At 37.4% G+C, this 15,894-nt stretch overlaps 1 protein-coding gene across 1 annotated transcript; it reads right to left on the reverse strand.

Moving 5' to 3' along the window:
- Positions 1–10,696: 10,696 nt before the first annotated feature.
- On the reverse strand, positions 10,697–12,324 carry LOC129733163 (uncharacterized). Its single transcript, XM_055694783.1, has 4 exons — positions 12,167–12,324; positions 12,018–12,097; positions 11,726–11,950; positions 10,697–11,666 (listed from the first exon to the last, which is right to left on the reverse strand). The coding sequence occupies exons 2-4, from the start codon at positions 12,086–12,088 to the stop codon at positions 11,027–11,029; spliced, it is 936 nt and encodes a 311-aa protein (XP_055550758.1). The 5' UTR covers positions 12,089–12,097; positions 12,167–12,324; the 3' UTR covers positions 10,697–11,026.
- Positions 12,325–15,894: the final 3,570 nt, after the last annotated feature.

A 15,894-nucleotide genomic window follows, 5' to 3' on the forward strand; every position in this document is an offset into this window, starting at 1 on the left:
ATGTTGTCATTCCGATAAAACCAATAATTTCAAACGATATAAACAAATCGCAAGAAATCAATGAATTTGGAATGTTGAAAATTATTAAATTGAACACAAAAATAGGCGGGACGAAGTTTGCCGGGTCAGCTAGTAAATACATAAATGTACTGGTTAAAGCAAAGCTGCAAGTGATGAATACGAAGATTAGAACTCGAGAGCAAAAAATTCGGAGGGATAAAAAAAAACAAAAAATACTTTCAAAACGAAGAAAACTAAACATTAAATAAACGTTTTTGCATAACAGTTGTTATCACTAATTATGTTTGTTTTGTTGAAAATCTTTTATATATAATATAATAAAGCTTTTAAACCAATTACAACATTATATGTATCCATACTTAAATTGGTAAATTGATAGAACATTCAAGTGTTATCTAAGCAGAAAGTTGCACAACAACCATATACGACTATTGACAACCATTGTGCGGTTTCACCTTTTACCTTTTCCACGAGGTAATTGAAATATTCATTTAATTGTACACTTCGTGGCCTGATTATTGAGCTTGAGCTTGACGGCCGCAAAATTCGTAATTGCTTCCCGTGATGGATCTGAGCTAGTGAAGTTACACAGGGAACCACGTATATAGCAACTTGGGATTAGTTTACCATTTACACGTCGTGGCCTGATTATTTGAATATTTCTTCTTCGTGCCTCGATAAGCTACATCTATTATATTATCAATATTTAACTCCCGGAATGGCGTTAGTTTCACATACAAACAATATACGCACGAAATCTACAACATATTTTTTTCTGTGAAAGTATGAAATTGAGTCAACTAAATCTAAAATTGAGTAAATTCAGTTTCGTGTGTGAGAATGTCACACGCTGACAGAAATTTAACAACAATGCACAGTGGTACAGTAAGGCAAATTAGGCTGACATGAATTTTTCGATGCGATTTTGTGGTTTTGAAGTAAATTTTGTTTCTTAAGAACCTGTTTCTTGTATTTAGTTTATTTTTTATGTGCAAATGAAAATTAGGGGAAACTTATTTATTTGCAGAAATAAATGTATACATTAATCGGCACAGTTGTAGATCAACTAATTTTAAGCAACTTTCGGTATTTCTTCACAATATTTATACAATACTTGTTCTTTCAAATAATACCAAAAAATATTATGTATGTTTGCCCTAAACGGAGACATCAATTTTTTAAAAGGGCCTATTTTTAAAATAAAAATAGTGAAAACTCTTCATCTGTACAATATATCGACAATGTTTATTCGTCAAAATTGGCGTATTTTTGATTAAAGTTACCGAAGAAAACTTTGTTTTTAAATTTGAATTGAAGAAATAGAGCGAAAAGACTGTTTTTGGAAACCAAATTTAATGTCTACAAAAAAGTTTTTTGCAAAGTTACTTAGAATTAGTTGATCTACAAGATTGCCAAAGAATGTTTACAATTATTTATGCAAATAAAAACAAGTTAGTTTGTTTTTATTTCGTTGATTCTAGGACCACCCTAATTTTCATTTGCACATAAATAGAGGACTATGTATAAGAAACAACTTTTTACAAAAACTATGGCTTTAAACCGCAAACCAAAATCGCAACGAAAAGCTCATGTCCGCCTAAATTGCCTTACTGTACCACTGTGCAATGAGTTTAGTTACCTTTTTCACCACAAGAGGGGGTGTTCCCTGTCTGTCTTCACGGAAATATATGGGAAATTCGAGAGTGAACTATATTGTTATGTTAAGATATTTGTTTAAAGTGTTTATGAAAATAAATGTCAATTTTGAAAATTTGTACCTTTTGATAAAAATTTGTACAGTCAGGTTTTTAACGCATTTTTTTTGTGGTTTTTTCTCGGGTTTCTGAGTTTCACGCGGAATTTCGAATTAACGCGGTTTTTTTTATCAATATTCCATCAATTCAAATTTTTTACCGAATTACCGCGGGTTGGAAACCAAAAACGTCAAAGTGAAAAAAACCTCCGCCCTCCGAAGGATCCGGAATTACCATAAAAGATGACAGTTTATAATACTGGTCGTAGAGCGTCTCGTGTTTTTTCTAAATCCTTTGTAGATGGTATACTTAACGCATTTTTTTTCAAATACCGAATTTTTTATGCGGATTTGCCATCTCAGATACGCTCTCATAAAATCGACGAAATCGACAAAAAAAAACAATCCTCGACCATCACTTACACCATTTTGACCTTGTTTATGTTTTACTCGACGCAATTATTGAATTTCAAAGACACTAAACGACGCAAATAAAATGACGTATATAACGAATGATGTTCAATCTGACGAATATTACACAGCATTTTGACGTAAATAACCTAAATAACGCACCAGCTCACAGCATACCGTTACGCTCAGACATATATCGAAAGCTAGATGACATTATGACTTATGAAAAGGGCCTATTTACGTTTGGCTGAAGCAAAGCGTTGTATACTTTAGTTTTATTGAAAACTCATTTATTCTCAAACATAGTTAGAATCTTCAACGCAGTAATTTAGAAGTATCCATTGAGGAAAATATTGTTTTGTTTTTAAATAGGATTCAAAATGTTGAGTGAAAACTTTCAAAGTTGATTTTTTCAGTTCGATGCAAATGTTAGATTGATCGATTTGAAAAACTACGCGAGATTTCTTATCAAAAAAAATACAGTTGAATCGCTTTATAGCGACATCGCAAGGGGCTGTCGTTATAGAGAAATGTCGCAATAAAACGAATAATTTTTTATGAATATAGAGCAAAAGGGATCATTGAGAATGTCGCTATAGAGAGATTTGTCGCTATATAAATTGTCGTGATAGAGGGATTCGACTGTAATATACATACCCCCAAAACACCCTATTGGCAAATATAAATTGTCAGATACATTTTTCTGTTGATGAAATTCATGAAAACTCGAAACGGACACAAGCAGAGTTATCATAAGGGTGGTTAATTTATTACAAACTGTGCATTATGGCGGCTGCTATTATGGCGCGTAAAAAGCTGATAACCATAGTGGCAGTCGCTAATAGACGTTCGTAATGTGTGAACGCCAAAAGTTGATATCGCGTTTTGTGTTGATATAAATCAAACTTCGGGATTATCTCCTGCACCGAGTGACTTCTCGCATGAGCTATGAGCTACTCGTCCAAAATCCAGCCGACTCACCATCTGCCAAAATTGACCAGACAAGTAACTCATTGCTCACCTCGTCTTCTGTAATAGGGGCCTAAATCTTATTGAATAATGAGACATATATCCCAATTAGGTCCCCCGGCGGAACAGGGGACGCGCAGCTGGAGCAGGTCTACGATAGCTGCGCGCGACGGGACGTGAAAGTCGTCATTGGGGACATGAATGCTAAGGTAGGACGGAAGGTATTGTACAGACCAGTAATCGGGCCAGATAGCCTGCATGCCGTGTCTAATGATAACGGCCATCGATGCGTAAACTTCGCGGCCTCCCGTGGTATGGTACCCAAGTACCTTCTTCCTCCGCAAAGATATCCATAAATCCACCTGAAAATTACCCGACCAACATACAGATAATCAAATCGACAACGTTCTAATCGACGCAGGTACTTCTCCGACATCATGAACGTTCGCACCTACCGGAGTGCGAATATAGATTCGGACCACTACCTAGTAGCCTTCAACCAAATATCGAGCAACTGCGGGACGTCGGGGTTGCACAAAAACACACGCGCAGCAGCTGGCAGCACGGAAGAGCAGCTTGGCGCAGCTACTCTTGAAGATGGCTGGAGGAGCATCCGATTCGGACGGTAGCACTGCTGTAGCGCTACTACGTACAAGGGCTCTAAATCATATAAATGACTGGTTTGACGGCGAATGCAAACAGTTAGTCCAGGAGAAGAACGCAACACGGGCGAGAATGCTGTAACACCGTACGAGAGCAAACATATAACGATACTGACAGGCACGGAACAACCAAAACTCAGTCCTCCGAAGAAATAAGCGCCTGCCAGAAGACCGATATCGCGTAACAATGGAAGCGCTGTACCAAGCTAACGACTCCCTACAAGGTGCGTGAAACATCGCGCTCCGCCTGGGAGTGCGGAGTTAATATGGTCCGTCAGGGGTCAACGGAATTCTTCACGGATGGCTCAAAAATCTGTTCAAAAACTGGTGCGGGAATCTTCGGTCCTGGTGTACAGATATTAGTGGCAATGGGCAGCTACCCTACAGTACGCTATAATCGAATGTGTCAACGTTTCCCTGAAGAGAAACTACAAACATGCGAATATTTGCATTTTCTCCGATAGTCAAGCGGCACTGTAGGCTCTTAGTGCTCACAAATGTACGTCAAAAATCGTGTGGGAGTGCGTTCTCTCACTGCGGAGGCTGTGTCGAATGAACTCTCAATTCGTACTGGGTTCCCGGGCACTGCGGCATAGACGGCAATGAAAAAGCAGACGAACTGGCCAAACAGGGTTCCAACTCGCGATTTGTTGGTCCGGAACCCTTTTGCGGTATCTCAAATTGCACTATAAAAATGAAACTTAAATACTGGGAAGAACAACAAGTGATAGTCAACTGGACGAACTGCCTATCAGAGGGTGTCACCAGTGTCACCAGTCGAAAAGGGTAATAACGCCAAACGGAAAATTACAAAAAAGCTCCTAGAGCTCAACAAGTGGGCTCTTTGTACTTACACGGGACTAACAACTGGGCACTGTCCGAGTAAGTATCATTTAAAGAACATTGGTCAAGTTCAGGATGACACTTGTCGCTTCTGTAATTTGGAAAGCGAAACCTCGGAACATCTGCTATGCAGCTGCGGTGCATTATACATGAGCAGAATCAAATTTCTCAGTGCGTCTTGAACTGTCCTACAGATCAGACGTTTTTTCGGTTGCTTGTGGACTGGTCTTTGACTGCCTATAGCTTCAAAGTTTGTGTTTTGTCAGTGTGTCTTTTTCAAGACTACCTGAAAGTTATTTCCCATCAGTCTTTCTCAAGACTACCTGCTTTTAAATTTAACATTTGTTTTAACTTTTTTCGTATCACCTGAAATGGCTGGACGGAAAAAGAAACCTCGCATCGCTGCGGGGAGGAAAAGAGAGGCATCTCTTTCTGACACATCGAGTGTCTGTAGTGACAATCCTTTTGATATTTTGCCTGAGCAAGAAGCTGGTGAAATGGAAGTTACCAATAATGAAACTATACAAAATATAAAATCTTTAAAAAGGAGAAAGTTCCACCTATTGTGGTAACTATTTCTTCTGAATTTAATATATTCAAAAAGGAACTTTCAACGTTTGTTTCTGACGTTAAAGTTACCTATCAAATTGGCCGTAGAGGTGAATGCCGCTTATTAGCCGACTCAGTAAAGGGTCGTGATCGTCTTGTTCAGTATTTAACTGACAAGATGTACAAATTTTTTACATATGACACCAAGAACGCCAAGCCGTTCAAGGTTGTCTTGAAAGGTCTCACCAACGATCAAACCGTTGATGAGATCAAACTTACATTAACAGAATTACTTGGCATAGCCCCTACCCAAGTAATTCTAATGAAACAAAAATCACGAGGCGAAAACAGTCAGAGAACTGGAATTTCCCTTGTTAATTATTTAATTCATTTTAACCGCAATGAGGTTAACAACTTAAAATTTTTTGAAAAAGCACATGCATTGTATAATGTGCGTGTAAAGTGGGAAATTTATAGGAAGTATGGCGGAGGTGAAAAGCATATCACCCAATGCCGTACTTGCCAACGTTATGGCCATGGTTCCAAATTCTGTAACATGGACCAAAAATGTCTTAATTGTGGAGACTCTTCTCACAAAAAGGACACATGTCCTGTGAAAGAGAGTAAAAATTTTCGCTGTGCGAATTGTAACGGCAACCATATGTCAAATTTTTATCAATGCCCAGTCCGTTTAGCAATTGTTAAGGCAAGGCAAGGTAAACAAAAGTCAATTTCTCAATTAAAACCAACTTCAAAACAAAATTCTCCAAGCGTACCAGTGACGCATAGTTTACCTACTCCTTTGCATACCCGTTTAACTTATGCACAGGTTACAGGTAGTTCGAACATTATACCGCCTAGTGTTGGTAGTTCGAAAATGACCGTTAATATGGGTAAGCAAAACACGCTAGAAAATAATTGTACACCTATTACTCCAGCTAATATTGCTGCCGAAAATATTTTTTCTAATGTCAACTGCCTGGGGCCTATTACGGCAGGTAAACTTTCTTTTTTGCAACAGGCAATGTTCGATCTTATGAACGCCATGTTGCAGGCAAAATCAATGTTTGAAGCCATTCAAATAGGCACAAATTTTACTATTAAAATTGTTTCTAATTTAAAATTTAGCAATGATTTTAAATAAAACAATTAAAATATTAAATTGGAATGCTCGCTCATTGAAGGCCAATGAGAATGAGCTTTTTAACTTTTTAACAGTAAATAATGTGCATATTGCAATTATTACTGAAACATTTTTGAAACCTAACATAAAATTAAAATATGATCCCAATTACGTGGTTCATAGATATGATAGGATTCAGGGTTCCGGCGGTGGAGTTGCAATTGTTATTCATCGCCGAATCAAACATCGTGCTCTTCCCCATCTTGAGACGAAAGTTATTGAAACTTTGGGAATTGAAGTTCAAACTTAACTTGGGATTTTATTTATTGCCGCAGCATATTTACCATTTCACAAAAACTCACCAGAAATCGTTCGAAATTTTTCATAATCGGCGATTTTAACGCTAAACATCGTTTCTGGAATAATTCTCAAAGTAATTCCAATGGCAAAATTTTATTCAATGATTGTTCTTCAGGATACTATTCTATTTTGTCTCCGAATAGTCCTACATGCTTTTCTTCTGTAAGAAACCCTTCAACAATTGATTTGGTGCCAACAGATCAAAGTCATGTATGTAGTGATTTGATCACACATGCTGACTTTGATTCTGACCATCTTCCAATAACTTTTTCTTTATCACATGAATCAGTTTTAAACCCTATGAGCTCTGTTTTTAATTATAACAAGGCTAATTGGGAAAGATACAAAACTCATATTGAGAGAAATTTCAATAATGAGCTTGATTTGCAAAACGAAGTGAATATTGATTACGCTTTGGAAGCATTAAAATGTGCAATTGTTGATGCCAGGAATTATTCTGTTCCAAAAGCTCAAGTGAAATTTGATTCATCAATAATTGACGAAAATCTTCAACTTCTAATTCGTTTGAAAAATGTCCGCAGACGTCAATATCAACGTTCTCGTGACCCTGTTTTTAAAACTATTTATAAAGATTTACAGAAAGAGATTAAACATAGATTTACTCTTCTGAGAAATCAAAATTTTGAGACTAAAGTTGAAAAATTGAAACCATATTCAAAACCATTTTGGAAGCTGTCGAAGATTCTTAAGAAACCTTCAAAGCCTATTCCAGTTTTAAAAGATGGTGAACGTTTTCTTGTATCCAATGAACAAAAGGCTCAAAGACTTGCTCAGCAGTTTGAGAGTGTTCATAACTCAAATTTGAATTTTGTGAGTCCAATTGAAAATGAAGTCACACGTCAATTTGATTTAATTTCTTCCCAGAATTTTTTACCTGCGGAAATAATTGAAACTAACTTGAATGAGATTAAATCAATTATTAAAAATTTCAAAAATATGAAAGCACCTGGTGACGATGGAATCTTTAATATACTAATCAAACATCTCCCTGAGAGCACAATGGAATTTTTAGTGAAAATTTTCAATTGCTGCTTCAAAATTGCATATTTTCCCTAATTATGGAAAAATGCAAAAATTACTTCCATTTTAAAACCGGATAAGAACCCAGCTGAAGTTTCAAGTTATCGACCAATCAGTTTGCTTTCTTCAATAAGTAAACTGTTTGAGAGAATTATTCTTAACAGAATGATGTCACACATCAACGAAAATTCAATTTTTGCAAATGAACAGTTTGGATTTCGCCATGGGCATTCCACAACTCATCAATTGCTCAGAGTTACTAATATGATACGAGCTAACAAATCTGAAGGTTATTCCACTGGAGCTGCTCTTTTAGACATAGAAAAAGCATTCGACAGTGTTTGGCATAAAGGTTTGATTGCGAAATTGCAAACTTTTAATTTTCCAATTTTCCTAATCAAAATTTAAAAAAATTATCTTACTGATCGAACTCTGCAGGTTGTCTATCAGAATTCAAAATCTGATAGATTTCCTGTCAGAGCAGGTGTACCTCAAGGTTCAGTCTTGGGTCCAGTCCTGTACAACATATTCACTTCAGATCTTCCTGATTTGCCTCCAGGATGCACAAAGTCATTGTTCTGCGATGACAAGTAAAAGGAAAAAGCCTTCGTGTCATATGCAGTCGATTGCAGAAAAGTTTAGATATTTTTTCTTCCTACTTGCAAAAGTGGAAAACCTCTCCCAATGCTTCTAAAACTCAAATGATAATTTTTCCTCATAAGCCTAGGGCTTCTTTCCTCAAGCCAAATAATAATCACGTTGTCAAGATGAATGGGGTTATTTTAAGTTGGTCCGACAAGGTTAAGTACTTGGGACTAATTTATGATAAAAAACTTATTTTCAAAGAGCACATTGAGAGTATACAAGCCAAGTGCATCAAATATACGAGATGTTTATATCCTCTTATTAACAGGAATTCTAAACTTTGTTTAAAGAACAAACTTTTGATTTACAAACAAATTTTTAGACCAGCAATGCTTTATGCTGTACCGATCTGGTCAAGTTGCTGTTCAACAAGGAAGAAAACGCTCCAAAGGATTCAGAATAAAATTCTGAAAATGATTTTGAAGCGTCCTCCTTGGTTTGGTACACTCGAATTACATAGACTTACTGGTGTTGAACCATTAGAAGCTATGTCAAATAAAATTATTAACAATTTTCGACAAAAATCGTTGCAATCCTCAATTGCTACGATAAGCTCTCTTTATAGCCAATAAGTTAGCAATTAAGTTAGTTGTAAGTTTACTTCCCCTTTTCTGACAAGTAGGTTTAAATCCCTACGAATGATAAGTCCTAATTGCGAAAGCAAACAAATCCTAACAATTAAAATTACAAATTTCTAACAGTGTTGAGAAGTCACCATTTGTGATTGGACACACATACTCATTATTTACTAATATTTATCATAAATACTTAAGCTACTAACAAATCCCCCCTTAAAAAAAAAAAAAAAAGAATCAAATTTCTTAGCAAGGGCTGCTTGTAACCGAGTGAGAAATCAGAAAAAAGAATTATAAGTTTTCCGTTAGACTCTACTAGAAATTTGGGGAATAAATTTTGAAATTCAGTCTGCGCAAATACGTCTTTCGACTGCGACATGCAGTCATCATCAGTGCTTATGTGGACTGGACCTGGTTAGTACTAAAAATCACACTCTACTGTGTAAAGTTTTATCGTCAACTAAGTATTTTTTTGAACAGAATGAGGAAGGTTCAGCAAGGCAATCAATGCTTTGGTCATTTAAAATGTTCAGAAATCTATCTTCCTTAGTGTCCCGTTTTCGAACCTCTTTGTCCCGTTTTCCCTCCGAGAAAAACGCTTCGCCGACGATATCGACATTTTGGCTCGAACCTTTGTGAATATGGCGGATGAGTTCATATACCTGGGCTCACTGGACGCTGATAAGACCGGTAATCCTGTAAGGGCATGAGACATGGACCATGCTTGTAGAGGACCAACGCGCCCTTGTGGTCTTCGAGCGGAAGATGTTGCGTTTTGCGTACCATCTTCGGTGAACTGCAGATGAAAAACAGAACGTGGAGAAGGTGAATGAACCACGAACTGCAGAAGCTGCTTGGGGAGCCATGTGTTGTCCACACCGCTTAGATTGGCAGATTGCGGTGGGCTGGGCATGTCGTAAGGATGTCGGACGACAACCCGGTAGGGATAGTTCTTGAAACCAATCCGTCAGGGACAAGAGGTGCACAGCTAGCAAGGTGGATCGATCAGGTGGAAGACGACCTATACGAACCCTACGCAGACTGCAGAGCTGATGAACTGTAACCATGAACCGATGACCATGAGACGACTCCAACGTACAGCAAAGGTCGCACCACGGCTTGGGACTGTTTGGTAAGATAAGATATTGCACTTAAACATCGACACGGATAACGGTTAAGTGAACTACATTTCATGCGTACCTTCTTCCATTAGCTAGGAAGAAATAAAATACCGTGTTAATTTCGCTATCTTTTTCCCTGCATTGCTGTTTTACTCACAGTTTGCTCAGAGCGTGCTTTAATAAGCGTGCGTGGCCCACATGCAGCTTTGTAGTGTTGCTTTGAGATTACAAACAGCGATGCTCAACTGGAACATCTTTGTCATCATTATCCTATGGTTGAAACACGTTGGCTATCTTGAACATGATTCCGAGCTGACGATTAGCTTTAGAGATGATATAGTTGTAGTGCAGTTTGAAAGAAAGCGTAGTATCCAGAATAACTCAAAGAACTCGAATTTGTGCCACTCTAGATAGGGGCTAACCCGACATAGTAGTCAAATGAGATTGGAGTAGGACATGAAGAGTTGCAGTCCAGGATTGCTACCTTGCGGTACTCCAGAGACATTTGTAAACTGTGCTGAAAATTGAGTCCCTATCTTCTCAAAGTGTACGATTTATCAGATAGGATGCCAACTATTGCACGAGGCAAGAAACAAGGTAGAGTGAAAAATGATAAAAAAATGTTTTAATGTTTCGACATGATTTTTTATTCAAGTAATATTTGCCAGAAAGAATGCATAAGCATGTTGAATGATTTCTTCTTATGACTATTTTTACACAAAAAAAACTTACGGCATGTTTTTAATATATTGTTATACAGTAGAACAAACGTCCGATCACCCTCGCTTACAATCCAGTTGTATGGCTTAAGCAGCACGTTATCCAGAGAAGAAACCGCTTTAGTCTGATACGTAAAATTGTTACATTTAACCCCGAATACGTTCATTCCGCTCGCACACGCATGCACAACATCCACTCACTACTAATCACTACTGAAACTGATCATCCAGGCACTACATTTCAACATCCATAACATTGTTGAGATCACCCATCGAGGCTAAATTATTGTTGTTCTCCTCAAAGTCCAGATCGGCATCGTAATCCGGCAGATCTGGCAGTGGTTCATCGTCACCCATCATCATCATCATCGCAGCCTCGTTAGGCCTTCGCTCTGTTTCCTCCGTTTTCGATTCCGTTTTAGTTCTGCTCTCAGTTTCTCTTTCCCGCAGGGCATCAGTGACCTTGTTGATGAGTTTTTCTAGTGTTTGTGGCGGTTGCCACAAAACTAAAGCCGAACAGGGTTTTTCAATCCGCTGCAGTAGTGCTTGTGGCAGAATATCCGTTGCTTGTTTGTCTAGTTTTCTAACCTCTTCACAAAGAGAAATGCGTTGAGCCTTTCGAAGACGCTCCTCCAATTCCTGTGGAGACATGTAAACATGATGGCTACCAGTTGGTTGGCCTACCGGCGATTCCCCCAGTGACATTTCATCATCGATTGATGAACAAGGAGAGAAGCCCCCGACGTTACTTTCTGTTGTTGAAATATCTTCCCCTGTTGCTGTGTCGATATTGTGCGTCGTATACTCCGAAGATAAATGTAAATTATTTAAATGCGATGCCATTGCATCTTCTGTGAGGAATTGCTTTGTAGGACTAATATAAGCGAACGTATGAGTTAAAAATGAACTGATGTATAAAAAAAATCTACTTACATTGGCACTTCCGGCTCCGTCTTCCGTTTACGAATCTCTGTATACATTGTGACTGGTTGAAATTGTCCCATCGGCATGGACATCGGTAGTGGACTAGGACGTATGACCGCATTAAACTCCATCAACTGGCCCGGTTTACCAGCATAGCACCAGGGCATGTCGGACATATTAAATGGGATTCCGCTCGGTGAAGGCATGATTTGCGACGGATGAATACTCGGATTGCTACAAGTATAGATGCAACAGTAAAGAAAAAAAACTTCAATATACGCATTAATACGACAATATTTACCGAATCTTCAACGGTGTGGTCTTCTTCGCTCCGTGATAGAAACCGAAATGATGGAATGGCGAAGAAGACATTTTCGCCTCCTGGAATACAACAATGTTCCGGAAATTTCGCGATAGTTCTTCGCTTAGATAGATTATTTCCTGTTATACCGCTTTAGCTATTAGGGGGTTTAAATTATGAATTTAGCTGGATTTGTGCCCTTATTTCCTTTAATATCCCGGAAAATAATCAATTTGTAAATATTTTGATATTTTGCTGTGAACTTTTTAGTTTTAGTTTTTTGTGTGTCAAATTCCTGTTTTGCTTTTAGGTCATGCTCAGCAGCAAAACATTTGAAATGTTTTCGCATCAGGCTGGGCAAAAGGGACTACTTACAAGGCACGTTCCCGCTCATGCAACATATCCAATAAAGCCTGTCCCGATAAAAAATTTTGACAGATGGTATTATACGCATGTATCAACTAAATCGGGTGTTTGTGCAATCGACATATTGATCAATCAATAATCCACGGGTGACGTTTCAATGCTTGTACGTTTGTTATTGTTGCTGTTTTTCAAGCTGCGAAACAAAAACACGACCAAAACCGAAATCTTCTAATGTCGGCAATAATATCAAAATTGATTTGTTATTGTTGTATTTAGGATTGGCACCCGCAATACTAGAGCTATCGATCGGAAAACATTTGTTTTTCACGCTTCAGGATCCGGGTTGCATCCGAGTTGCGACCGATCGAACATACGTAAAGCTGTCATAAGTTGAAAACATACTGAAATCAGCTGATCGCAACTGTCTCGTGGGTTGCCTTATTTCGTCAAACCACGTATGTTAACTATTTTTGTCACCTGATTTCTTGGATAATTGAATCAATTCTCGTAAGATGTGAATTTAATCCGTTATAAGATCGCTTTATTATATAAAGTAAAATCGTATGATATTTTTTGAGTTGATTAGTAAGCAAACGAAATAGGATTTCGTAGTGTTTTTCAAAATGGTTCCGGGAGTAGAAGCAGCATAAGATTTTTCGTCGGATAATTCTATATATTTCAGGTAAGTAAAACACATTCTTGAGTATTTTACAACTACTCACAGTTGCATGAATCGTTTATGTGACTTCTTTAATCATTAACAGATGATAGCATCTGTTTTTTAACTTCCAGTCAAATTTCCTGTTGCACTTTTACATTTCGTAAGATTTGTATTTCATCTCAGGTAAGAGAATATTTTATATAAAGATAATGAGTAAGATTGTGATTTATTAATCCAAAACAAGAACAATCTGAATATTGGGAAACCTTTGATGATTCTTTAACCGAATAAATTGTTTTGTTTTGTTTAGATGCTTGGAACAGAAACCGTTTATTGACAGGGCACTGAAAAGTTACCGGGATCGGAGCCGATTCAAAGCCCTTATTCAACTCCCCGGCTGTACGAGCAACAGCTAAAGCTCAACCGGCTGGTTTGATAACTTTAATAGGAGGATAACTTTAATAGGAGGATTCCAGAGGTGCTACTGAAACTATGGATCGGCTGCGATGTAAGTTAAAATATAAGTTTAAATTAAATCTTAACTTCCAAATTACTTGTTTGTTTCTCAACTCTATACATGGATTAATCAGCCTATTTAGTATGCTTGAATAAAAATAATCTCTCTACTTATCTGCATATTTTATCTAATTTAATTGGATTTAGAATATGATCCACTGATTTCTCAACCTATTTCGTATGGTTCAGGCAATTTCATCACCAGACTAATCTACCTGTTTCGTCTGGTTTCGTATATGGGCTCGAACAAAATCACCCTAAAATCACTCGATTTGGTTGGTTTTCGTCGCCGATTTCGTATACTGATCAATCGGTAAATCCCCCTGTTAAACTCCCATAAGAGTTGTTGCACGATCAGTTGATTCGTCGGAATCGAAATCGGGCAATAGGGGGTTTTAATTTGAAAAAATACCTGCTTTTTCTTATACTAATCGATAACCGACCTTTCAGTAGGCATTACGTAATTTGTCTTAGAATTCTACCAGTTTTCTTTGATTTTAAAATTGAAAAATTATATTTGTTTTAAATTTTCACTAACTGGCAAGTAGTGCACAGAGTGACATTGCTGTTGCTGGCTTTTTGGAGAATATAACCCTGATAGTAAGCTAAGTGACATTTCTGCTGCTGGCTTGTGGAAAATATAACCCTGGTTTACGTGTCATGACAGGGATGCCAGATGTGAAGACATGTCTTAATATTGAAAACATTTGAGCGCGTGTGAATAAGTGAAAGCCTTATAGTCTGTTGATTAACCTCACTCGATTTAATGTGTCACTGAAAGTTTTGTAAACTTTCAACGGGGACCGTGTTTACAGATTTCCTATGTATAAAGACATTATTTGTGGAGTGTGAAAATATTTGAAAAATGACCTGGCCTCCCTGTGTCATGATTTCTTGACGGTAGGGTATGTCTTAAAACCACTTACTGTTGTTAAAATTCGAAATCGATTTTTTTAATAGTTTTGCTATTCAAATTAAAAAAAGTCAGTAGAATAGGTATTCCTTTTGACATTTCTTATCAAAAGAAATAATAATATAAATACCCCTAGAACACCCTATTGTACCTACGAGAATGTACCAATTATGGGGAAAAAATAGGAGGGTCTTTTTATCGGGGTAGTACACTCTTTGACCGAGCGTCAAATATTTGTCACTTTTTGACAGATAAAAATTTGGTCAAAGATAATTATTTGTCACTCTCCAATTTTAACATGGGGCAAACACGGGCAAACAACAACCATGGTGTCAAATAAATTTGACCATTATGTCAGAAGGTCAAGTATTTGACCATTAGACAAAGAGTGTACTACAGGCTAAAGAGTGTACTACAGGCTTAAGGCAATCCACGGGTGACGTGTTTTGCTTGTACGTTTGTTATTGTTGCTGTTTTTCAAGCTGCAAAACCAAAACAGAAATCTTTTAAAGTCGGCAATAATATCAAAAGTGATTTTTTATTGTTGTATTTAGGATTGGCACTCGTGATACTAGCTACCGACCGGATAACATTTGTTTTTCACGCTTCTGGATCCGGATTGTATCCAAGTTGAGACCGATCGAACATACATAAAGCTGTCATAAGTTGAAAACAGACTGAAATCAGCTGATCGCAACCGTCTCATGGATTGCCTTATGGTGAGTGAAAAGTAAAAAAATAGCGCAGGTTGAATTTGAAACTAATTGTAATAAATTCTACCCATTGTCACGCATACAAAAGCAAGTATCTGCTACTGATATTATGCTGTAAAAAAGGCTGTAGACTGTCGAATGCTTACGTGGTTCACAATCAAATTTCCACAACTGATTTACCAGCGAAAATGTACGCTTTTTCATTTGCCTATATTTACTCTTCATATTGAACTGAACACTATTTTTAAAATAGAAACCAATCCTGCCTAATGAACCAAAGTTTTTTGAAAGATTCCATGCAAGTGTTGCGTACGTTTCAAATATGAGATTATACCAGGCTTTTCATGAAAAATACTTCGATAGTATCATGCGATGTTGGTAGATATATGTTGAAATTTATTGTTTATCTGTCACATTGACACCAACAATAATGGGACTTCGAGAAGTTTTAATATGAATGAAAAGTTGCGCAAAAGCAACCATATACTTTGTAACATTGAATCACAGACTAACAGACATAACACTTTGAACAAATTTTCCATAAAACCATCGTTTGGATGTAACCAGTACTTTACGATAGTAACACTAGCACCATCTGCTGCTATGTTCGCGCTGCATCTTGCTTACCGACATCAGCGCTAGCGTACGTGCATGTGTCAAATTGGAAACTACAAAATATGTAGGAGATTGCATGACAGCACCCCAGAC

Source organism: Wyeomyia smithii, chromosome 3 (genome assembly GCF_029784165.1).
Source record: "Wyeomyia smithii strain HCP4-BCI-WySm-NY-G18 chromosome 3, ASM2978416v1, whole genome shotgun sequence".
NCBI classification, from domain to species: Eukaryota; Metazoa; Arthropoda; class Insecta; order Diptera; family Culicidae; genus Wyeomyia; species Wyeomyia smithii.